This window comes from Pipistrellus hanaki, assembly GCF_964339955.1.
Source record: "Pipistrellus hanaki genome assembly, chromosome: 9".
NCBI classification, from domain to species: domain Eukaryota; kingdom Metazoa; phylum Chordata; class Mammalia; order Chiroptera; family Vespertilionidae; genus Pipistrellus; species Pipistrellus hanaki.
This window is the reverse complement of record NC_140511.1, coordinates 27,808,280-27,835,326: the sequence shown is the minus strand read 5'-3', so window position 1 is coordinate 27,835,326 and position 27,047 is coordinate 27,808,280. Positions and strand designations below refer to the sequence as shown.

The following is a 27,047-nucleotide window of genomic DNA, read 5'->3' as shown; positions in this document are numbered from 1 at the left end:
ATATTTGAAACAGTAAAGGTGAATAAAGGTTACACACACACACACACACACACACACACACACAGAGGAAGAGAGAGAACTACAAAAATTTACAGCCCTAAAAGTAGCCAGAAATATTATTTGATAGGAAAGATAATGAATAATAAAGCTCACAATCTACTAGGTATATGCCATATATAAAAATAAGTCCACTTTATGCCTCTAAGCACATGAAATGACCATGTATGTCTGCATAGGACCCCAAGGAAAATCTGAGTCTTGAGTAGGTGAGGGAGAACATACAGGATTGCCCCATTTAGACAATAACTGAAACCGGACAGCTTTGCTTTCATGTTCTCTAATCCAAAGTTCTATAATTTGAATAAATTCTATTTTGTCTTAATCTATAAATTTTTGTCTTCTAAAATAATTGATGTTGAAAGGTGACCTCTTTTTCCACCCTCCTTCACACCCAAAAACAATCAGTGTCCTCAGATTTAAGAAAATATAGTATAGTTTCCCCTTATCCTAGGGAGATATGTCTAAGACCCCTAGTGGATGCTGAAATAGTGGATAGTACCCTACTCTATATATACTGTTGGTTTGTTTTTGGTTTTGTTTTTTTCCTGTACATACATACCTATGACAAAGTTTAATTTATAAATTAGGCACAGTATGAAATTCACAATAAAAAGTAATAATAAAATAGAACAATTGCAACAATGTATTGTAATAAAAGTTATGTGAATGTGGTCTTTCCAACAATTTTTTTTTTTCAGTCTAAACCTTGTCCTGACTCTGGGTAACCTGCCCTTTCTTGCAATAAAGGGCTTGGCGTCACTTGTTTCAGGGGTCCTTGCTGACATCCTTCCTGGCACAAAACAAAGCCATCAGTTGGAACCCGTTTTCTGTTCATGTCTTCTACCCACAGTTTAATGCCTTTTCCATCCTAACAAAGCACTTACTATGTATTGTGACGGTGACTTTTGCAGTTTGAGGTGCAACAGCAAAACTAGCACATGTGTCTGTTGCCTTCTTCACAATTTCACAAATAGAAATTTCACTCTTATCACAGATCCTAGCAGGCTCAGCACAAGATTTGTTCTCTTTCCAAGTTGAGAACTTTTACATTTTCACTTAAATGGAGCACCTTCTGCCTTCTCTTTGGCATATCTGACTTGCCAACATCAACAGTCTTGTGCTTTGGGGCCATTAATTAGTCAAATTTGGGTTATTTGAATGCAAGTTAGAGATAACCAAGGGAGGCATAAACAGCATAGATACTCAGGATAAAGAGATGGCGGCTCATGCCCAGGGCAGGATAGAGCTAGACAGTTCAGGATTTAATCACACTAACAACAAGCAATTTATGAATTGTTTATTTCTGAAATTTTCCACTTAATGTTTTCGGACTACAGTTGAAAGTTAAACCAGAGCTACTGTAATTCTTAGTTAAGAAAACATTCTAAAACTGATTTGAAATGTGATTTAAGAAATGTCTTAAGAAGTTGCATTCTTATCTTTTTTTTTTTTTCTACACAAGTCTGAGGAGATTTGAAAGTTTCCTTGGCAAAGTTATTTTTTCAGAAGGTACCACTCAATAGCAAATGATTTTCCTTTGCTCATTAAGATCTTTATTTCAGACCCTCGAATCAGCCTTACATTTTATTCCACGTGGTAATCCACATGAGACATCCCCCTCGGAGAAGACATGGTGACCTGAGAGCTTGCTTCCCTCTTCAGCCTACATTTTCTCCCCTTTCTCCTTATCCTGATCTTCAAAATACTATTTTTTAAATTTATAATTAACATTAAGTTCTCAGTAAACCAGTTAAAGATATTAATTGGAAGATGAGTCTCTTTTTTAGATGAAATTTTTGAAAAATGTACCTTTTCCAAAGAATTCAGTGGTACCCCTGTATCTCCATGACTTTAATGAAATGTCAAGGGCAATTATGCTCTCTCTGGCAATTAAATAATTTTAAGTGTATATGACAACTGCAAGCAATAAGCATTTGAGATATGTGTGACCAGGTTTTTTTTGTTTGTTTGTTTTTGTTTTTGTTTTTGTGTGTGTGTGTGTGTGTGTGTGTTTTGTTTGTTTGGTGTTTTTTTTCATTAATCACGGTACAGCAGTGCCCCCTTAGCCATGATTTTCCTTTCTCTGGTCTCAGTTACCTAAAGTCAACCTTGTTCTGAAAATATCTATGTCATTCACCTCACTTGGGCATTGTATGATCTCACATCATCACGAGAAGAAGGGTGAGTGGTGTAGGTAGTATTTTGAGAGATCACATTCACATAACTTGTATTACAAAATATGTATTGTTAAAATTGTTCTATCTTATTATGAGTTAATGTTGTCAATCTCTTACTGAGCCTAATTTATAAATTAAACTTTACTATAGGTATATGTGTCAGAAAAATCATAGTGTATTCAGAGTTCAGTACTATCCTGGATTTCCTGCATCTAGATAAGGAGTCTCCCCTTATTCCCTGTGGACAAGGGGGGGAAGCTACTGTATTTATTCTGTGTCACTGTATATAAAATTCTAGTAATTCAAGTAAAATTCTCCTCTCCCTGAACTCACCTGCTCACTTGTAATATCATAAAAATTGTATATAGTATTGTTCACTGATCAGCAAAATGAAAGGAAAAGAATGCTGAGTGTAAAAAGAACTCGAGATTTCTTTTCTGAAATAGGAAATTCAGTAAATGCATTGCCCAGTGAGCTGTAGCTAAATAAAATTACCGTCTAGGAGCAAAATTCACATCATGAAATTTCAGACAAAAATAAGTAGAGCTTGCAAACATATACTGATATTTAATTAAAATTGTTCTAGCCTATAAATGGTATAAACCATTATCTTCTCTTTCCCCTAAAAATAGATCTTTCATTTTGGAAAAGTCATAAACCACATTTTGGTTCACAGGAATGGAAAACATCTATAATAAGTTTGCAAGGCCTGTATTGTCTTCAGTGCATTATTCACAGATTGTAGATTATACCTGGTCCAGGAGGGGACAAGTATAGTTTTCTAAATTTTCTTAGTTAATTGTTTTATAATTTGATATACACAAGCTAATCTTTTTCTCAACCTCTTTCATTTTTTAAGTCTCCCATAGACTTTCTACTTTGGAGGGAGAAAAATAATTCACATTGTCAAAATAGCATAAAAGCATTTCTATAAATATCCCAACTTGCAGAGATAAAAATTTTTATATGAAATTCTTCTCTTTTTTTTGCTTTTTCTTTTTCCCCAGTATTTATATTTTCATTTTTGGCATGTGATGGGGGGACTCTGAATTCTAGCAACCAAATGTTTACCATCAATCCTGGAATAGATTTAGGACTGTCTACTCATTTTTGTTCATCATAACTGGACAGTTTATTTAGAATGTAACCTACTTTGGAAAAGCAAAAGGTTATACAAATTCCTAGCCCAGGAGCTATGAGGGGTTGATGGGTCTTTAGTTTTATTAATATTTTATGGAGTCAGTTTATGCTTCACTACTCTTAGCATTAGTGCTGAGGTTTTCTTTACAATAAATTATTTTGGGGTGACATTTGTTATGTATTGTAGCAGCTGTGTTTTACAATATGAATTAAGTTAGATATAAAGAGGTCCATTTATTATATACAAAATTAAAACATAAGGATGCCTGTCAAAAATATTATTATATAAGAGCTCACTTTAGAGTAATGTGCTTCAACCCATGTAATAACTTCTCAGATATGCTAATTTGATGTTGTTTTTGTGAAATCATCAGGGGGGAATTTTGACAGCTCTTTTGACGCAGAGAAGGGTGTCGGGACCATTGTCATTGCCAAACCTCTGGATGCAGAGCAGAGATCCATTTACAATATGACTGTGGAAGTCACAGACGGGACAAACGTCGCTGTCACTCAGGTAAGACATCAAGTTGCTAAATAGTGGGCTTGCTGAAAGGTCTGCTAAAGTCAGAGTTGTAAACAATTGCAAAATGCATTGGACATAGTAAATTAGGCCGATGGATCTCTAGTGTTTAGAAAAAAATCATTTGAGAGCACAACCAAAAAAAGGATCCTGTTACAGGTATTGTATAACTGAGCAGCTTCTTTCCAGAAATCGTGATTGTTCCTGTATGGGAGAGTGAGATGTGTTTGTTCGCTGATCATTTGCTGTAGATTTATCTCTTTGACAACATCAGCTTTCCTTGAATTTATAAGGAGGAGAACATTTACATTGTCTGAGTTAACACACTGTGATTTTATTCACCTCATTTGTTAGTCACAGTAAGTTAGAGCTAGAGAATACCTAAGGGTCCAACTTTATTTTACAAACTGCGATCAGATGAGTGATACAGCTAAGGTCTCACGCATTGCTAAAGACAAGGACTGGGATTTGGTGCTCAGACTCCCCCGTCCCATTTTAGCCTGGATTGGTGGAGGGACCTAGGGGTTGTTAAAACCACTGAAGACTGGGCTCCACCACCAAAGATCCTACAGGATTCTAACAGGCAGCCATGGTTGGGACCACTCCTTCTACTCTGCTACTTGAGTGTTTCTGAAAGGGCGTGGAATCAAGGAGGAAAAAATGTCTAGGTGAGACAAACACAGTGTTAGCTATCAGTATGAGGCAGGTTTGCCCTAAATACAAGAAAAGGGTTTTTATTGTTTGTTTTTATTTTAGTATCAGATACTTTAGAATAGTTATGACAGGATTGGTATACACACACACACACACACACACACACACTCTCACACACACACTCGGGTCCTATAACTTTTCCCACTTCCCTCTCCGGTTCCCATGACCCCAGAGGCCATTACTGTTGATCAAGATCCTTTTCCCCGCGGAGCCCAGGTGTGCTCAGAATCCTCCCCAACACAGTCCTTCAGGTAGTGAAGATGAAATGCTTGCCAGCCCTGAAGTAAGTGTTGATGTGTTTAAAATATGATGTAAGCCTTTGTAACTGTGTAGTTTTGAAAAGGGGATAAGAGGAAGAGTGTTTCATGTGCTTCTCTATGTAGCTGCCTCTTACTTTGAAGAGGTTTCAAAAATATGCTGAGACCCCTTTGACACTATTCATAATCACAGAATGCTGGGATTCTTAGGAAATAGTAAGGATTATTATAGTACAACCCTTTTACTTTCATCTCAATAAACAGACACCTAGAAAGGGAGGAACATGCACAAGATAAGGCAGGCTGCAATGTGACTGCTCCTGAGCCCTTCCTGGAATGACTATAGGATCCTATTTGCCTGAGAGGGTCCAGTTTTCTCCTGTGGCATTGATATAATTAATTTCATTAACTCCTAAAATTGCTCCAGTTGGGACAATAAATCACATGGTCACCCTATCTAAAGTTGTACAGTTTCAGGGTATTTTTCAGGACACCAGGAAAGTGTCTGTGGTTGACATTCTACAGGAATTGCATCAGCCTAATCTATATATATAAAAGCCTAATATGGAAATTCTCCCCTCCGGAGTTTAATAGTTCGCTATGACATGTGCTGACCACCAGGGGGCGACATGGAGCAAAGGAAGGCCCCAACTGTTAGTTGAAAGGCCCCAATCGGCTTTGCCCAGGGACCCTACCTGTGCATTTTGTGCACTGGGCCTCTAGTATAAAATTACCCACTTGCAGTACTGCTAAATCTTCAGTGCTAATTCACTTTAAGTGGAAATTTAAATCAGGCTTTTTAAATTAGACATGTCTTAGCATATCCAACCTCAACTTTTTAGCACCACTGAAAAACACAAGATATATTTGAGTGAAATACAAATAAAGCATGGAACCCTATTCATTTCCATACTTTTCTCCGGGGTTTTATAATAATTGAATTACATGGTAATTCAATATGCCCAGGATGTACTAGAGATATATTAAGTATATTTAGAGAATACATGGTATTTCAATATGCCCAGGATTTTTTGAGATATATTAAATATTTTTAGAATAAGCAAATGAATAGCAGACACTACATATTCAACAGGACCTATATAGCAGGCATGCTGGATCCAAAGCACAGAACCAATTCATGCAAACCAAAAAAATTATCAATGAAACATGTATTTTAGAATTTCATTAGGACCCAACCAGAAAGCAGTTAACAGCATCTATTTCACAACTATTTATTTATGCATACCATGTGCAAGGAGCTGTACTAGGTGCCTGAGGTGCCAGTGATTCAGATTTTAAAACCAGGTCACTCATGTGTACCTAGTTTTAAAAAATTGATATGGAATTTATTTCAGACTAATGATTGCCAGGCCAGTTGGGAAGGAGTTAGAGAATTGGGATGAACTTGAAGCCTCCTCTTGGTAAGGCCAAGCTAAGCTAAGTGAATTAATAAAGGATATCCAGAGATTTTTCTTGTCAAAAGCTTCCAAGTTACTCTGTGTCCCCAGAGCCATGACCCTCTCAAGAAATGAGAACTAACAGTTTCCAAAGCATAAATTTGTATGTCATCATTATTACCACCAAAAAGCCACCACTGTCTACCGGGCTGTGTTGGGCCTGGACACCCCACAGCAGCCTCCGCTCACACGTGCCACCGCCCTTCTGGCAGTGGTGACAGCAGCTGCTCTCCGAGTCAGTCAAAGCCCTCCGCGTCAAGGTCACTTTTACAAGAGGATGTTTGGGGAAAGAAAAGCATCCTAGCTTTCTCTTAGAAACCACTAAAGCATGCTCCAACCCTGACTCTAATGATTCCACCATCAAACAGATACCCTTCACCGTATAACTGAATAAATGCCCCGAGCCCCCAAGCACCTGTTCAGTTTCCCTTTGGGAACTCTTCTCTGCTTTGTTCATCTGGAATCATAAAACACGGTATGACACAAGTTTCAATCGGCCATAAACAACATGTGGAAGTCTACTTGGCGAATGTCAAATAAATCTGAGCCTCCAGGCTCTCTGTCTGCATGAAAACGCTTCCTTCATCTTCGGTTTGGCCTGTTCTCCCAACTCACAGGATTCTTGTGCCTCGGAGCTACACGATCTGGTGATGAATAAACATCCTTTTCCTTACTAACATTCCCCAACGTGAGCGCAGACTGTAAAATGGTTCTGCGGAGGTCAAGTTGCAAAGATGCAGATGTACTAAATGGAAGAACAGAGAGCCTCCCAACATATGCAGAAACCTCCTGGCGAGATGGACAAGGGCCTCTGCATAAAATAGTTGTTGATTTTATGAAGGACGTTGCTGTACTTTATGTAATACAGCAGAGTATTTGACAGCAGGGGCTCGGTAGCAATAAATCCGTGTTCCAGTCTCAGCTCTTCCATGCAGTAGCCAAATTCCCTCCAGCAGGTGCAGGTCCATAAATTTCTCTGCACTCTAGTCCTTGCATCTATAAAATGGGCAGACTCACACCTGCATCATTAGAATTGCTGTGGGTTGCATGCGTTTATAGATACAGAGTATTAGCATGAGGTCTAAACACAGTAAGTTCTTAATAAATATTAGCTACTGCTGCTGGTATTACTGGCCTCACTTAGCCTAGTGGACCATCTGTATCATGGAGACCACTATCCTGGTGGTTGTGGGACATGAATGAGAGCCTGAGCCAGCGCTCCTGGGAAGGGGGTGACTCAGTGCTGCATCCCAGGCTTTCCATGGAGGGCTGTTCTGGACACTTGCTGACTTGTCCTGGGATGGAAGTGCAAGATGATCCCTGAAAGTAACCTCAATGCAGATCAAACCAGGTAGAACTTGTCAAGGACACTCAGAGGTGCATTCCTGGATTTTCCTAGTTCCTGAGGCTCCCTCCCAGGGCGGCCACTTTTGATGGCTCTTTGACACAGTCTTCTTTTTGCCTGAAACCATCCAACATTGTTGAGTGCTTTCTGTGTTCCAAAAAGTACCTTTAAAAACCTACTCCCACTTTCTACATGTATAATGTCATGGAATGGGAACAAGTAGTTCATGATTGGCACCAGAAATAGCATTACTCCAGAGTCTAGATCACGAAATGAATAATGTGGAGTGGAGAGATTTTAAAACCCACACTCTGGTTCTAGCTGCTTTCCTTCCTGTGGAGACCTCTGCCCAACCTCTAACCCCTGCTGCCTCCAGCAAACCAATGCAAATCAGTACCCAGTTGTGCAAACAAATTAAGCTCTCCAAGATATTCTGAAAGGTGCCTCAAGCCCATCAACTTGTTTATAAAAGCTGGTGTGTTTGTACCTTTTTTAAGAGAGTAGGTCCTCAGTATTCATCAGATGTCCAAATGCGTATGTGGCCCAAAAATGTTAGGATAAATTAATTCATCATCACTTTTTTCGTCACTCAGAAACTCCAGTTAAAAGTTTCAACATGCAACTACCCATGCTCCCTAGAAAACATACACACCTGAGGGGGTGGTTGGTTTTCAAAGCCTCCCTGCTCTGGTGACCAAGCTGGCTGTTTCCATGATGTTCCAAACCACTGTTGGTCTGGGCTCAGAAAGAGACTAAGTTTGTCTCCTAAAGCCCTGGATAGCAAACAAGAGGTTAACTCCCTTTGAGAAATAAAAAATTAAAAAAAAAATAGAAATAGTCATGCTATTCTTTCACATTACAGAAGTGTTCTTCACTTTGATGTTGTAGAAGCCCAGAGATGAGCATGAGTGTCTGCCTGAGAAGGGAGGGACACAGGGTTGAGAGGGTGGTACAGTCCGTTAGAGAAGCGGTGAGGAATCACAGGAGCACCAGCTGCTATGAGAGGGTAAGGGGAATATCTAGGTGACAGATCTTAAGATAGAAAATCCTGGGTTATCCAGATGGGCCAGTGTCATCACATGGACTCCTCAGCAGATGACTTTCTCCAGCTGAAGTCAGAAAAGATGCAGCAAAAGAGGCAGAGATTCCAACTGTGAGAGGATCTGAAACACCACCATTGGTTTGAGTGTGGAGGCAGAAATATGACAAGGAACACGAACAGCCTTGAGGAGCTAAGAGCGGCTTCTGCTGACAGCCAGCAAGGACAAAGGGCCTCAGGCCTATAACCTCAAGGAACTGGATTCAGCTAAATTGGAGCTGATTCATCGCCAGAGCCTCCAGAAATGAACACATCCCTGCTTTCAGCTTTGTGAGACGCTGGCAGAGAACCCAGTTGAGCTTTATCATACTCAAACTTCTGATCTACAGAACTAGGAGATGATAAATGAGTGTCGTTTTAAACTGCTACATCTGGTCATTTGAAATAGGAAACTGTCCACCTAAGAGACATCCAAACCTGCAGAGAATTTTCATGAGGTTATCTGAGCCACACTGTTGACATAGGCCAGAGAGCAAGACCTCAAATGCTCTGGAGAATGGCAGCTGTTTCATACATTAATATCAAAGAAGATGGAAGGAAGGTGCATGAAATCCATTGGTGGTAGCTTAAGGAAGTGGGAGAAAGCAAAGCAGGGAATTCTGTAAGATTGGGTAAAAAGCAGAATGGAAATACATACATGATTGTTAATACTTAACATTTACAGCACACAGAGATGGTATGCAGGGAACCGGATAGTTATGAGGAGTTAAATGATCTTGTGTTCTGGTGCCTGCTGTTGTGCCTTCCAGGGGTCTAGAAAAGAACATTACTCTGTGATGCTGAAGGTATGTGATCCTACATGCATGAGAACAATGGACAGAGCTCACTTTAAAGTAAAGATTGATCTTTGCTAAGGAAACCACAGGTCGGAGACATGACTACATTCTGTGATCTGCCCAGTTAGGAATTCGTGATCAGACCAATCAGTATAGTTCCTTTTGGTCACCGAGCTTGTCAGACCTGCCATCTGGCTCCCCTATGAATTCACAAACGAATCCCCTATTGTCGTGCCCATTTTACAGATTCAGAAATTAAGGCAAAGCAAGGTCCAGTAACTTGAGTGGATCAGGGCCCAGACACAGACAGTTGGATTCCAGAGTCTTATATCTGAACCATACACTGTGCTGCCTCTCAAAGGCACAGCTGAATTCTAAGGCAGGAAGAGCAACTTACCTAGCCCTACTAGTTACCAGGGAGACTCTTTTTAAGGTGGCTGCCTTGGGAATGTGGCACCCCTGTGGCCATTAGAATAGAATGTCTCATAGCCAGCCATACATAATATCCCATCCTCCTCACTGCCCTCTCTTCAACCCGCCGAGCTTACGGGTGACAAAGACACGCATTTCCGAGGATGAGAGAAATTATGAATTTTAACAACTTTCCTCAAACATCTGCCAGACTAGTCTGAGCTACTGCATCTTCACAGCAAATTTAATCAAATCTAGAGCATGACTCTTTCAAAGGGTCAATGGATGGAAATACATAGTAATATAAAATTCTTCATATTTGCATAATAAGATTTAGCAAGTCTTATTCTTAAGTTTCATTTCCCTGCCACCCTATTACCATTACACTCATTTTTCTGGAGAGAAACTGAGGCACAGAATGGTTTGGTGGCCACCCTAGGTATACATAGGTAAAGAGATACAAACCCACTTCTTCTTTCTCAAACTCAGATACACCTTGGGAACTTCACCCTGCACACCTATACATACAAAGTATACGCTTTAATGCATTAGGGTAAGCATTTGGCATAGCAGAAGGAGCACTGACCGTCAATCAGGTTATTCAATTTCAAGTCAGCGTTTAACCAATGCCCATCTGTGTTACCACAGAAGGTAGCTCCATCTTGATGAGACTCAGTTCCTTCTGTATAATAAGGCTAGGACTTACATGCCTTATGGGATGTTGTAAGAATAAAATATTATTAGAAGGTCCTTGAAATTTCGTGATGTGTTGGACACATGCAGGTTTTTATGTGACAGCCCCCCTTTCAACTTAAAATTGGAATAATCCACCTGATAACTAGACTGTATTATACATGTGTGGCTTTTATTGTTACTTATGAAAGATAGTCATGCCCAAAAAATAACCTAAAAGTTACACTAGTTCGATATAGGGACTCAAGATATGTGTTTTGGTGATTTTAATATACTTTTATTTTTCAAGTCCTGATTTGATTTATAAAGATATGAAAACCAGCGTATTTGTATCCTCCACAGCCAAACTTGAGATTAAAAATCTCTTTCACATAATCTTCAGAATTCATAATGCCCCCAAAGCCAACTCCCTGAGATGGGCCACCAAGGCTTCTGGGTCTGTGTTGACTGTGGCTGGCAGGTCTGGAACCTGCCACCCCTAACATTAGCCTTGTCCTCCTCAGCCAGGGGGGTTCTGTTCCTCTTCTGTCTCTAAGTGACATGCTGAGAGTTCCTTTTAACCTCCTTTCTTTACAAACAATCTTTACCTTGAAAATTTGGACTTGCAATTATCCTTTCTCTCCATCCTGCCTTTGCTTAAAAAGTGGGTGCTGGGGGGGAGGATAGGAGGGAAAAAAAAACCCCCCAAAAAAAACCACTTGTGCCAAATCTGCTCCATGATTTCCCAAATGCATTAGTCAACAGAGCCAAATATCAACAGTACAGCAATTGAAATTTCTTTTGAGAGCCAAATTTTTTAAACTTAAACTTCTTCTAAGGCCACTTCTTCAAAATCGACTCACCCAGGCCGTGGTATTTTGTGGAAGAGCCACACTCAAGGGGCCAAAGAGCAGCATGTGGCTCGCGAGCCGCAGTTTGCCAACCATGGCCCCAGATCAAGGAACTCCCAAGGGACACTGCCTCATCAAAGGTTTTCTTTCCTCTCTTGTAGTGTCGTGGCACACAGAGCAGGTAAAAAGGACAGTGGCCCAAAACTTCCTGGTATATTTAAGTTAGGGAAATGCTGGGGCGAGTGCAATTACATAGAGAAAACAATAAGGCAAAACCAACTCTCATGTGAGACTTTATGCCAAAAAAAAAAAAAAAAAAAGGCAAAATGTCACTGCCTCTTATAGGTCTATGCCTGACAGTTTATACATAAATCAGCTTTTGAAAATGAATTCCAATTTTAAGGGCAGCAGGGAACTTTCTGTTTAGAATAATCCTAGGATTGATGTTCCTAAAGAGAGAGCTGTCATGTCAGTTACCTATTTTGTAAATGCGGAACTCTGTATAGCAAGGTCCATAAATACTTGCACCCATATTTGTTCACGTGTGTTTTACAACTAATGTGTGTGGAGGATAAGTACACATGGAATGGGATGATGGAATGAATGGCATGAATTCACAGTGTGGCTCCATAAGACTCAGGTTCAAGCCTGGCCCTGCCATTGTCACATTGGGCACATTCCTCAAATTCTCTGATTCTCACAACACTGGTTAACTGGAGATAACAAAGATCAAGAAACAGAGATGATACGGGTTTGTACGCTGTAAGACAAACTCAAAACTGACGTGACTTTTATGTGTTTACATTCAGAAACAAAATGTGTTAGCTTGGGGAAAATACAAGGGGCGTGACCCTTGAAATCACAACGGTAGACTGTTTTAAACATGGTTTTAAAATACCAACAGAGGCCAAACAGAATTTCAGTAATTTGGCTCTTAATTGGTTCTAATAAAAGGCGGGCTTTTCCCTGCAACTCACCCCAGGGGCTTCCCACCATGAGCCTTTGTAAGGCCGGGCTTGGCATTCACCCAGACTTCCTTGAGAGGAGCCTGCAAACCCCAGACTGTTTGTGGTGGGCAGCATGGAAACCAGCCCTGAAGAGACTTCCTACACTCAGGTCTCCTCCTGCTTTGAGTCCATTGTACTTCCTTGGGCCTTTCAATGACCATTTTGAACACAGCATCTTTGAGAGTTACTTTGCTTTGTTTGTTAGTCCAGGAGCTCACAAATGGCCCCAACTGTGGGAAATAAAAAGCAAATGAGGAGAAGGAAGTCTTTTACAGAGAAACACTTGTTCTGACTGTAGATTAGGCTCAGGACAAAGCCAGCAGAAAGAGGCCAGCTTTTCAAGAGCACGTCGACTTTGGAACTTCCGAAAGGTCAGGGCAGGCTTGCGGCTGCAAAGGCTTCCATACCCCGTTGCTGTGACTGCTTCTGTGAACACAAATATTTTAGCATCGTGACTAAGTTAACTGGAACTTTTTAAAGGGAAGAATTGACATTCAGAGAATGTAGTAGACTTTCCAAGTACGGTGGAGATAAAAACAATACCCAAAACTCTGTAGGCACACTTCTCACTCCTTTTTCTGCCTTGAACCACAGGCAAAGCTTGTGCCCACGTCAGGGTCATGCCCATGGGCAAGTGGTCCTGGCACAGAGGTGAGAGCCAGGCCCAGCTTCTCTCACTCACAAAAGGCATGTGTGGCCCTAACCGGTTTGGCTCGGTGGATAGAGTGTTGGCCTGCTTACTGAAAGGTCCCAGGTTTGATTCCAGTCAAGGGCATGTGCCTTGGTTGCTGTCACATACCCAGTAGAAGGTGTGCAGGAGGCAGCTGATCGATGTTTCTCATCGATTTTCTAACTCTATCACTCTCCCTTCCTCTCTGTAAAAAAATCAATTATATATATATATATATATATATATATATATATATATATACACACACACACACACACACACACACACACACATATATATATATATATATATTTTAAAGCACATCTGGGCCAACATGCATTTATGAAGATAACTATGCTAAGTTTATGTTTAAAAGTAAACAATTTTCTGGAATGCATCCAAATGCCTGCCTATCATTTAATGGAGATCACGAAGGCATGCCCATTAGTCAGGAATAAGACAAGAATGTCACTATTTCCACTGCTGCCTAACATTGTGCCATAAGTAGAAGTCAATGCAATTTGTGTTTTAGGAATTATAAAGAAAAAAATAAAACTTTTTTGCATGTAGCATAATTATGTATCAGAAAGGCTCAAAATAGTGAATGGAAAAGCTACTGGAAGTATAAGAAAATTTAGTAAAATGACAAGTTATAAATTTAACTTACAAACTCAATAGCCTACGTTTATAGCAAAAAAAAATATATATATATAGTAAAGAGATAATGTAATGGAAAAGAAGACTATTTAAGATAACACATGAATAAATTCTAAAAAATGTTCAAAACCCATGTGAGAAAAATTAAAACACCTCTGAAAAACAAAACAGTAGATTTGAGCAAATGAAAAAAGATAAACTATGTTTTTGGGTAAAAAGGACTCCATCCTAAAGAAACCATTTCTCCCTTAGCATAACCCCAATTTAAAATGCTTCACATTCTGCCAGGTGCTATACAGGTGGATTATCAAGTTCATTTGGAAGAACAAGCAAGAATAGCCAGGAAAAACCTGGAAAAGAACAAAGAGAGGACCTAGCTTTTCCAAATAATTAAAATGTGCTGAAAAGCCTCTGTAATTAAAACATTTGATAGCGATGCTTGAAAAGACTGGTAAACCAATGGAACAAAATAGAAAAAAGCCTGATGTACACCATTTGCATGTATAAATTTAGTATACAACAAAGTGGCTTCTTAAATTTCTGGGAAAGTGTTGATCTAAAAAGTGGCATTGAAATAAATGGAGAGCCATGTGGGGAGAAAAATAAAACTGGATCCATTCCTCACATAATATACCAGGAAGAATTCCAAATGGATTAGAGATGGAAATGTAAGTAAAGGGAACATGTAAATGTTATTTATAAAAAATGAGTGTGTTCACTATAGCCTAGAAATGTAGAAAATGTTCTACACTATGACTTAAGGTCCAGAAACAACAAGGGAAAAGATTGATGTATTCAATTACATGACCATGAAAGTAAGAAAAAACAACAAAAAAAAAAAAAACTGCATAGCAAAACATCTCCATGAGCAAAATAAAGATAAATGACAAAATTGAAAACATTTGCCATTTACATCATCATATTTTCCAAAAATAAAGGCTAGGACCATTTCACTCATAGAAGAATGATCTGATATAATTTTAACAGAAAAAGAAATGGAGCGATAAAAAAAGAAGGAAGTCTTACCATTTGCAACAGCATGGATGGACCTGGGGAGGATTATGCTAAGTGAAATAGGCTAATCAGAGAAAGACAAGTATCCATGATATCATTCATATATGGAATCTTGTGAACAAAATAAACTGATGAACAAAATAGATCCAGAGACATAGGACCATGGAACAGACAGGAATTTCAGAGGGAAGGTAGGGGTGGGGGGATGATGGAGAGATTAACGGGAATTTATATGCATTCTAGAGGCCTGGTCACGAATTTGTGCACTAGTGGGGTCTCTCAGCCTGGCCTGAGGGATAAGGCCAAAACCGGCTCTTCAACATCTCCCTAGGGGTCCAAGATTGCTAGAGGGTGCAAGCCAGGCCAAGGGACCCCACCAGTGCATGATCGGGGGCCAGGGATGGGTCAAAGGAGGGCTCAGAGTATGTCCAGCCTGTCTTGTTCAGTCCCAATCCGCTGGACCCCAGCATCAAGCTAACCTACCAGTCAGAGCATCTGCCCCCTGGTGGTCAGTGCACATCATAGCAAGCAGTTGAGTGGATTTAGCATATCATTAGCATATTATGGTTTGATTGGTTGAATGTAGGACTGGACAACTGGACAGTTAGCATATTAGGCTTTTATTACATAGGACTAGAAGCCTGGTGGATGAAAATTCATGCACTGGAGGGGGGTCCCTCAACCCAGCCTGCCCCCTCTCACAGTCCAGGAGCCCTCAGAGGCAGGAGGTGACCAGGCGATCAGGGAAAAGCGACGCCCCATCACACCTCTGCTGCTGCCACTGCCAGCAGCACAAGCCTTCACCAGCCCTGCTGAGCCTCAGGTAGCCCTGGATGGCTGGGCAGCTGCCATCCAAGGCTTGCCTGCACTTTGGTCCAGCCCTGGGAAGCTGGGGGGCTGTGAGGACTGGGGGACTCAGGAGGCAGGTGAGCAAAATGGCCAGGCCCATCCTGGCAGGACTGAGCTGACTGGGAGCTACCATTTGTGGCTATGGGCACAGACATCTTTGAGGGCATGGCAGTCAATTAGCAGATTCTCTCCTTATTGGCTGTGGGCACTGCCATTTTGCAATGGTGTGAGGGTCAATTAGCATATTCCTTCTTTATTAGATAGGATACGCATAGCCCCTAGACACAGAAAATAGTGTGGAAAAGCCGTGGTAGGAGTGGGTGTGTGGTGAAGGGGGTCAGTGGAAAAAAAACCAAAGGGGACATCTGTAATACTTTCAACAATAAAGACAAATTTAAATAAATAAATGAATAGAAAAATAAAGAAAACAAAATGTAAATGACTCTTAAACATATGAAAAGGAAAAGATGCTCATCCCTACTCATAGTAAGAGAAAAGCAATGAAAACCTATTGAAATGCCATTTCTCAACTATCAGATTAGCAGAAAATCCAAGTTTTACTGCATAGGTACTCTGTTGGCAAGGCTGTGAGAAGACAGTCACTCTCATACACAGGGTAGGGCAAAGGCAGGTATACAGTTGTTTGTTTGCAAAATGATACAATAATTGATTAATAATAATAATAGAATAAACTGTGTTTTATGCACTCGCAACTGTAAACCTACTTTTCCCCATGCTGTGTTGCTCTGGAAATGCCAAATGATAAAACTTTTGGGTAAAGGAATATGGAACTATCACCCAAAATTGAGTGAGCACTTCTCCTTTGCTCCAATAATCCCAAAAGTAGGGTTCCAAATACTAGTATATACTAGCAAAAGTATAAAAAGACATGGGCACAAGGCTCTTCATTATACACCCTAAGACAAGAGCGGGGAACATTTTAAATGAACATCAGTTGAGGATTGATTGAATTAACTGTGATTTATCAACCCATTGGAAGAATATTTCTAAGCTGCTGTGGACTGGCCTTCAGGATATAATGAAGGGGCATGCTGACATTTCAGGTTAGATAGTTCTTTATTGTGGGGCTGAGCACATAGAGAAGAACTAATCTAAGTGATTTTAAAGATATTAATTTGACTGTATATCCCAGCAGAATAAATCCTGAGGACAAAAATAACTGCAAAATAATACTGAATTGTTTTTGAATGGCCATAATTGTAATGTAATTATAATAACAATGTTGGCATTGTTATGCTCAGGTTTTGTTCTTGTGTTTCAAATAAAACAATGAGTAATTATGATGATGTCATTGAGCATGAGAAATTTCAGCATGGGAAAATGGAGATACAAATATATAAAATAAAATAAAATAAAAAATTAGCCGAAACTAGTTTGGCTCAGTGGTAGAGTGTCAGTCTGCGGACTGAAAGGTCCCGGGTTCGATTCCGGTCAAGGGCATGTACCTTGGCTGCGGGCACATCCCCAGTGGGGGATGTGCAGGAGGCGGCTGGTTGATGTTTCTTTTTCATCGACGTCTCTGGCTCTCTATCTCTCTCCCTTCCTCTCTGTAAAAAAAAAAAAAAAAAAAATTAAATAAAAACCTTGATGCCCTAATTTTAAATTGGAGGTATCAATATCAACTCATGAAATAATTATTAGAAACAAAGAACTTTTGCTCTGGCCAGTGTGCTCAGTGGTTAGAGTGCTGGCAGCACACCAAAAAGTATTGGGTTCATTCCAGTGAAGGGCACTTACCTGGGCTGCAGGTTCCATCCTTGACCCCAGTTGGATCCCATGCTGGTGGCAACCAATCAATGTATCTCTCTCACCATCCCTCCCTTCCCCCCTTCCATTCTCTCTAAAAATGTTTTTCTCTCCCCGTCCCTCCCTTCCCCCCTTCCATTCTCTCTAAAAATCAGTGGGGGAGGGGAATATCTTCGGGTGAGGATTGACAAAGAAACAAAAAACTTTGCTGATTATGTCCACTGAACAAAAGCCAGACACATTAGCAGATCTAGCAGCAGTGAACATCCCTAATATCACATCGTCATCTCTAAATGCCACTTCTAACTAAAAAGTAACCAACACTTTTTGAAGAAATGGATAACTCGGGACTGGGCTTAGAAAATGTATAAGACGACCTTGGGGAAAAATACTGGTGGAAATTATTGGAAAGCAAGTAAGCTATCAAAGACTACAATAATTGTGTCAAAATATCATGAGCCAATTTGAAGAGGCTCTCACTGACCAGGGAAGGGTCATTTGTGCATCAGTAACTTTAAAGCACATATCAGATGTGATTAAATTCAGAAGTTCATAATGATGCTTGAAAAAAAAAATACTTCACTGATTACTTTGGGAGGAGCTGAAGAACCAGCTCATTATTTTAAAAATGATAAATAGAGGAAAAAGAAGTATTTATGCTGCTGTTCCTACAGGAAGCAATTATCAGAGTAACCAAAGAGTTCTTTTTAGAGCTCTTCCCGCTGATAAGTGAGAAAGAAATCATACAATTAAAACATTACCATTTTGCATTTTTAATGGGTTAATGTTATGTATACAATGATCATCAATGTCTATTAATATCACATAACCAGAGGGAGGACCAGGTATTATGTGTCTCCGTATGGAAGTACACGGTATCACTCATGAAGTATTTTTGTCCAAGAAAAAGGAGGAGGGGGGAATTAAACTTGAATCTTATCAAGCCTCCTATATCAAACTACCAATGTATAAGTAATACGGGGGACGGTAAGACCTGTAGAAAAAAACACACAGGGATGGAATGAGTGAAATTCAGACCGTGGAAACCATAAAGATAAAATGGCTCAGTTTGTTCAGTGCCAAAGATAACAACATAAAAATTGCAAGGAAATAAAGGGAAAATCTATAAATTAAAAGACATCAAGCAAATGCAATGTTTGGATCCTATTTGCATTTCCTGATTAAAAGAAACTATGAAATATGTATGCATATATATGTATAATACAAACGTACATAGCATTTTAAAAAGCAATTATAGAGAGATGAACACTAACCGAATATTTAAAGACAATAAGGAATTAGTTCTCTCTGTATAGATGCAATAATGGTATTGTGTGTATTTAAGGCTCCCTGTCATTTAGAGACATACTGAAATTACATGATGGCTGGGATTTGCTTCAAAATAATATGGGGGAGCAGGTGGGAATGAAACAAGGTTAAGCTGTGAATTCCTTATTGTCAAAGCTGAGCAATGAATACATGAGGGTTTGTTAAGCAATGACTTTATATCTGCCTGAACACTTTTTTTTTTAAAATATTTTATTGATTTTACACAGAGAGGAATTGAGAGGGACAGAGAGTTAGAAACGTCGATGAGAGAGAAACACCGACCAGCTGCCTCTTGCACACCCCCCACTGGGGATGTGCCCGCAACCAAGGTACATGCCCTTGACCGGAATCGAACCCCGGGACCCTTCAGTCCGCAGGCCGACGCTCTACCGCTGAGCCAAACCGGTCCCGGCTGCCTGAACACTTTTATAACAAAATGACTTAAAAGGGGACACAAGTTAGGAGCTTCGTATTTCACTATCATATTCTTTACTCAACACGTCCTTTCTGGAAGAGAGCCGCAAGGTGTGGACACTGCAGTTGAGTAGCTCTGCTTGCTCTGAGAAGGCCAGCCCTGTGTCCACTCCTCCATCCTCCGCCTCTATTGTTCCTGTCCCAATTCTGTTCCTGCCTCCATGAGGAGCACGTAACAAGAACCTAAGATAATAGAAATGGCCCTGGCTGGTTTGGTTTCATGGATAGAGCTTCTGCCTGTGGACTGAAGGGTCCCAGGTTTGATGCTGGTTAAGGGCACAGGCCTGGGTTGGTACAGGCCAGTAGGGGGTGAGCAGGAGGCAGCCAATCAGTGATTCTCTCTCATCATTGATGTTTCTATTTCTCTCTCCCTCTCCCTTCCTCTCTGAAATATAAACACTGAGTGGCCAGATTATTATGATCTCTGAATGCATAATAATCTGGCCACTCAGTGTATATCCTATATAATAAAAGGCTGATATGCAAATTGTCCCCTCAACCAGGAGTTCCACCAGCAGGCAGGCCAGCCAACCACCCATGTCCCCTCCCCTTGGCCAGTCTGGACAGACCCCACCCATGCACGAATTCATGCACAAGGCCTCTAATGTGTGTGTATATGTGTATATATATTACAGAGGCCAGATTAGTGAGTATGTGTGTCACATACATATATACACACACATATATGTATTTTTTTAAGTACACAATATGGCTTTAAAAGAAAATAGGAAGAAAACACACTGAAGTCACCTTGTGGTCTCTCACATCGTGCCTCAAGTGTCCCTGTGGAGCTGTCACCCCTGGGGACAAGCTTAGCTGTTCGGTTAATAGTGAGAGTATTGATCAGCTGGAGTGTATGTCCCTGACACTATGAACTCCTGGTTTACTGGCAGCCTCTAATTACAGAATATTTTCATATAAGAATGTCCTCCACGTTGAGAAAGCTGCTCCAAGCGGGGATCCAAGGATCGGATCGGGCAAGAAGAAAGAGGACATCGGCATTAGTCCTCACTCTTGTCTTCCTTTAACTATAGGTATTTATCAAAGTGCTGGATAATAATGACAACGGCCCGGAATTCTCTCAGCCGAGTTACGATGTGACAATTTCCGAGGACGTGCTCCCCGACACAGAGATCCTGCAGATCGAGGCCACGGACCGAGATGAGAAGCACAAGCTGAGCTACACGGTGCACAGCAGCATCGACGCCGCCAGCATGAGGAAATTCCGGATGGACCCCAGCACCGGCGTGCTCTACACTGCCGAGCGGCTGGACCACGAGGCCCAGGACAAGCACATCCTCAACGTCATGGTAGGCCCAAATGCTTAACTGCTCTCCTGGCAGGATCCCTGACCCCTCGAGGCACACACCTTAGTCTCCAGACGTGCAAGGCCCCTCAGTTTTGTAAGCAGTGGGAAACCTGGTCTCTTCACAGCAGGGCTGCCTTCCTTTTCGCCTCTTGCTTTCAGTGAGGAATTACTGTTGTTAGGCAGCGACTCCATCTTTTTGGCCAAACTGAAACTTGAGATGAGTTCTACAGACAGTGGCTGCTCAGTAAATGCTGCCGACAGACTGACTTGAGAGGGAGGAATAGGCCGTGTTTCCGTAAATCTCCCAGTGCGCATAGTATTGGTTCGCATCCAGAAGATTTTGTAGAAAAGTTAAAAAGAAGTTCCTTGAGAAGTTAATCACAATGGTAATCCTTTGCTGAACCTGTGCCGTGCTCCGGCCTGGAAGCATTTGGAGATTTCGTTTATTACCATTGCTCCGGCATTGACCTTGTAGTAATACCGGTGCACAAAAGAGGACTCAAACACACGGAGGCCTGCAGAGAGCTTAAACATGCATGTGGGTTCACAGGGCCTCCTAATTATGTAGATGTTGCTTTCATTTTAAAGTGGAGTGTGCCTAGTTCCCATAATTGGGAGGTAAAGACTAGGCCCTTGGTTCGTGTATGGCCTAAAACCTGTCCCTATAACCACCCAAGAACCCTAGGGGCAATTGCACAGCCTCTGCCTATAGAAACCTCCTGGGTTCCTTAACAAGGAGGGATAACAGAGGCTTAATCTCATGTACTGCTGGGCTTTAAAGCACACCAAGGCACTATACCAATTCCCAAGCCGCTGGAATTCATGTTCTTCTAAGTGCTACTCCTCCTTCCCAAGTCCAGAAACCTCTCTGGACCAGAGGAAGCCAGAGTGTCGTGCCCTTGGCAATGGTTTCCAGCTGGAACACAAGAGAGGCTATGGAATCTTCAAACCCATCGCTCTGACCACCATTCACCCATTCATTAGATATCTCTCCAGCACCTAGTGTGTACCAAGCACTGTCCTAGGCACCAAACATATAAAGTAGACAAAGTCCCAGCACCCTTGGGCATTCCTGTGGAATAGACCTGGATTTCAGTAAGCCCCAGATACAGAGGCCAGCCTGGTCCTTGCGTGTGAGGGCCAGCCTATAGACAGGGAAATCCAGAGCACTCTTCAGGTTGCTTTTACAGGTATTTCTTCAGGGGCAGGAACCTGATGCCAGTGACTAACTCCATTTTCATGATTCTTCAAGTCATTTCTGTTCATTCTTTCCTTAAACTCAAAATGCAGTTTGGTTACCCTGTGCTCTTCTCAATACGTTTTCTAACTTTCCACATCTTTCAAATTATGGTGCCTAAAATTGAACAAATGGAAAGGACACATTTGATCATCACTACATAAAACTGCTTCAGAATCACGTGGTTAGAGCTAAAGAGTTGTTTATTGGCAAGCTTTTGCCATATGCAAAAGAGGGGAAACTTGAAAGCAGTCAGGCAGGCTCCTTGGTGAAGTGAAAATGGGGTCTCACATTTTAGAAGTTAAGATTCAGTTCATCTTCCCAGTGAACAGGGTTCTCTCCCAGTGCGGGGCCTCTGACTATGTTTGTTCTTTTTGCCTGAGATATAAGCCCACAACCATCAACACCTTTTTACCACTTGTACTTATTTCTGTTACCTCTTCCAAAAAGCTGAATAGAAAGTGAAGTGCCTCTCACTAATCCCATCCTGGCACTTACCACTGGGCAGTAAAGCTGTCTGTTTAATAGTTTGTGTTCCCCAGTCACCTATAAAGTTCTTGAAGTCAGGGACTGCATCTCATTCACCAGTGAACTAGCAGAGTCAATTCTGGAGCTTAACAGATCATAGGTGGCAATAAGTGTTCAATGAATGAATGCATGAGTGAGTGACTGAGTGAATGAATGAATGACAGTGCCTACATTGCATTCATTAATTCCACCTTTTAGTTTCCTCTTTAGAAGAGGGTCCATCCACCATTTGATTAGCAGCAGTTTGCACAAATGAGTGGTAGTGGCTGTGTGAGGGGGACCAGAAGAAACTGCTGTGTTTGTGATATCCAGGCATCAGTTCCATAAACACAGACCAACCTTCAGGCATAACCCGGAGTAATGAAGAGGATGTGGTCCCTGCTCTCAGTTTATTATCTGACTTGATAATACTACCATTTATTGATCACCTACTGTGTGCCTGGGACTGGGTCAAACACTTTGCGTACATTGTGTCATTTTGTTTTCACTACAGACATCGCCATGTGAGTTCTTTGCAACTTAAGGTTTTAGTCCTACTGCTTCTTGTTGTTTTGCCTAAAGGTCAGAGATCAGGAGTTTCCTTATCGAAGAAACTTGGCCCGAGTCATTGTGAATGTGGAAGATGCTAACGATCACAGTCCTCACTTTACCAACCCACTGTATGAAGCGTCTGTCTTTGAATCGGCTGCTCTGGGATCAGCTGTTCTGCAAGTGACGGCTCTGGACAAAGACAAAGGGGAAAATGCAGAACTCATATATACCATAGAAGCAGGTGAGAGCTGTTGCACTGATTGCAGCATAATGCATGGCACTGGACCCTCTAGTATTTATCACCTTGTCAACTTCACGTGGTTATGGCTGGAACATCTCCAACTGATTTTTTTTTTTTCTGCCAAGCAACTGCCCCATTTGCATGATAGAAGTGTATAAAGTTCTTGGCATTTCAGTCATATGTTTTCCATCATTGACAGCAAGGAAAGAGTTGCCTTTTATTAGGTTCAATAAAAGGTTTTTCTGGAATGGAAAAGAGAGAAGAAATGTGTAGTAAGCTCAGTGTCTTTTACTTATGGGTCAACAAGTCATGGTCACAGACTGAAGGAAACCAAAGCCTCCCATCACCCGAGGGCTGCCAGGCAGCTCTGTAAATGAACCTCACTTGTCTTTGTTCACTTGTCAGTGGGTGGGCTGTGGGTGACAGAGATTCCTGTGCCCCCACCCTTGACACAAATTCACTGCATTGGAAGTGATCTGAGTAGCAGAGTAGTTGTTAGGTACTAAACTGCTTGCTTAGCCCAACAGATAAATAAATATAGACTCACCGGGCTGGCATGGCTCAGTGCTTGAGCATCAACCTATGAACTAGGCAGTCGCTGTTTGATTCCCATTCAGGGCACACGCCCGGGGTGTGGGCTCAATCCCCAGTGGCAGATGTGCAGGAGGCAGCTGGTCATCACTGATGTTTCTGTCTTTCTCTCCCTCCCCTTCTTCTCTGAAATCTACCATATATATATATATATATATATATATATATATATATATATATATATATATATGTGTGTGTGTGTGTGTGTGTGTGTGTATATATATTTTTTTTAAATAAATACACTCTTGTTAAATTTGAGATTTTTAAAAAAATGATTTTAACATCTATAAGCAGGACCATAGTTTATTGATGGTTTGAGGTGCACCACTAAAAAACTTGATGGCAAAAGACATAAATGTTCTATCAAAGGAGAGGGAAGGATAAAACTGTGAAATTAAAAATTACAAATATCCTTTATCTACTCTATTTTCCCTTTTCCTATCCTTCTTCTTTGGAATATTCAAGCCACACATTTCCAAAATGTTCTGCAACATTATGTCTGTCACGAATCGTGCCAGACGCTGTCTCCTCTCCTGCCAGCACTGCAAAGCTGCTTTCCCTTGATGTAAATGGGGGGGCATTTTTGTGATTGGTGGAACAAAAATATGAATGCTGGAATGACAGTTTTGGACTAAAAAATAGTGGAAACTGAAAAGCCAACAACCTTCTTTAAAAATCCCTGCAATCTAAAATTATTGCCTGCATTAGGCATCCACATTTTTCATGTCAGTGCTAAACTCTATACAAAAAATAAAATAAAATATGTTGGTTTATATCAGCCAGGTGCTCCCAGTGATTAATAATTTTTAAGATGGTGTTTTATATCTCTTAGTTTATTCATTCTTGTTCTTTTGTTCTACAAATAATATACGGAGAAACTTCTTTTTAGAAAAGCAATTCTTCAGTAACATCCTAGAAAATGTCACCTACTCCAATAACACTTTATATTCTTTCTACAGTTTCCCCTAACATATATTTTCCCCATATTCATTCATGCATATACATTGCTTCATGTCACTGTAGTCTTTTAGGTATTGGGTTTTATGTCTACTTTCCTTACTTGACTTTGTCTAAGCATTTGTCTGAGTGCCTACTTGCTGTTTGTATTTGTCAGGAAGGCTACTATTATACTCCTCTCAGATAGCCAGATCATTTGTAAACCAAATTGGAGGTTCTTGAAGAGTAATTTAAGAAGAAATTACCATCTAGCTGTAAGGACTGTCTCCCTTATCTTTTTACCTCCACAGAGGACAGCCTGGTTCTGTGCGTAGAGAAAGAATTTGGTCATTTCTCTCACGGTTGACTAAAACTAGAGAGAAAAGTTATTTCCTCAAAACACCTTTTATATAGAACACTTGAATTTCCAAAAACCCACAAGGGATGATTGGTAACTCAAAAAAACAGCCTTTGACTGTATGTGTACAAAGCTAATGAGAATTACAGTGGATACAATAAATTTCAGGAGGTCGCTGGGCCCCTTCACGGACAGACAGACAGACAGACAGACCCACACTGACCTGGACTGGTCCTACCTGGCCAGTTTCTTCCCAGATCAGGGCAGGAGAGAGGTGGATCCCAGAGGCTTCAGCATTTTGAAGCAAATGCCAGTGGTTGTGTGAAGTGTGCATTTTAAGTCCTCTCACAGCCCTCTGATGAGCAAGATTTTACTCTGTTGTCTGGGCCATGCATTCACGCCCCTGCCTGGTTTGTAAGTAACTACTGGAGCTTTTTAGTTTGGCCTGAAGGACTGAGGCAGAATTCAGTGCAAAGCTTTGGTCCTCTATTTCAGCAGTCGCCAATTGGTAGTCTGCGGGCCACCAGAGGTCCGTGAGGTCTGAAAAGTTGGCGACAGCTGCTCTATTTAACTCAGTTCTTATGTCTGGTGCCAATAGTGGCTTGTGTGTGGCTCTGCGACAAGGCAGTACAGGGGAGACCAGAACTAAGATTTGAGTTAGGATGGGGATGTATTGTATCCCAAGATAATATACAGACAGAGAATTAAAAACCTTTTAAAATCTCTTCCCCCCAATCAATCTGAACAAATATTTATCAAGCACCTTCTTTGTGCCAGGTACTGGCTATTTACTAGATAAATAGTGATAAGATAAGCACAGCTCTTGCCCAGTTGCTGAAAGGCTACAAGAAGCTGTAGACTCCAAAGAAACAAGCAGGGGTTGGTTTCCAAAGATTTAAGTATAGCAGGAGAGAATGAGCAGGAGTGAACTCTTAAGAATATAGGACAGTATATTGAAGAGGAAAAGAGCAGAGAGCCCATTTTGGACCTGACATATGAGCAGGAGTGTTATGAGCAGCCAGCAACCATGTAACAGCAGGGTGACGAAGGTTTACTCAAGGTCAGAGGCTGGCTCCTCTTTGCCCCTGCCATGGCATCTTGCTGGGCATGTAGAAATCTGCTGTTCCTAGAGTGAGGGAGGACTTACCTGGAAACGCCACCGTGGGACACCGTGTGCTCTCTTGCATTCATCATTCAGGGTTGCATGCTGGTGCCATTGCTGGAAGGTAACCCATGCTCAGCAACCTCTATATTTTTCTCCTCTGAGTTGCTGAAGTGAAATGATTGCTGTCTCCTTGTGAGGATGTATGAATCAAGGTCAGACTCCCACTCAATTGCACAGTTCTGCTATTGAAAATCTGCAAGCTTGCTTATGAGATCATTGAACTTGTCATCACAGGATGGTCATGTTTAGATGGCAAAGTAAGAGCCATCCCAACATTTGGGGGCTAGAATCAAATTCTTTACCTCTTTGTTAGATTTACTTCCTCTTTAAAAATAAGCGAACATCTTAGAGAAACGAATTCATAGGGACATGACTTTCATTTTCAGACATAGAAAACTTTATTTAGTAAGTAAGAAGCAAGAAGTATGTATACAGCTGTGCTTGCTATATATTTCAATGGACACATTATATAACTGCCTTCTTTAATGATGACGTTTAAACTCTCCATGTGTCTGCCATACTGCAGTACTTCAAAAAGAAAGAATAACCCCTATATAATTGAATAACCAAGATGATTAACTTTGGATTTAAATGAATCTCGACACACAAGCAGCTGTGTTCCTTGAGAAGCATTAGTGAGGCTGATGAGAGAAGCAAAAGCGACTTGGTGAAGGATGCTGCTCCACACCATCCACCACTTTTGAACCCCATTCTTTACATTCTTCAAGTTATGTGTTCCCCATTATCTTCTCTTTAATTTTCCTCAAGAGTTCCAACCCCTCCTCCCTGCACATTTCCGAGACAGAGCTCTAAATTTGCACCGTTTCCGGGTTCCCGGTCCTTCCCATTTCAGAGGTGGCCAAGCGGGCACTAGTTTTTCAGTCTCACAAGGGTTACATCTCCAG

General features: G+C 41.0%; 1 protein-coding gene across 6 annotated transcripts in view; it reads left to right on the top strand.

Moving 5' to 3' along the window:
- FAT3 (FAT atypical cadherin 3) overlaps positions 1-27,047 on the top strand; it is a 644,128-nt gene that overhangs the window by 524,301 nt on the left and 92,780 nt on the right. For all 6 annotated transcript variants that reach the window (XM_084895365.1, XM_084895366.1, XM_084895364.1 and 3 more), the window contains 3 exons: positions 3,752-3,891; positions 20,281-20,556; positions 22,882-23,092. In XM_084895365.1, the coding sequence (XP_084751491.1) occupies positions 3,752-3,891; positions 20,281-20,556; positions 22,882-23,092 (627 nt within the window). The remainder of the gene's footprint in view (positions 1-3,751; positions 3,892-20,280; positions 20,557-22,881; positions 23,093-27,047) is intronic.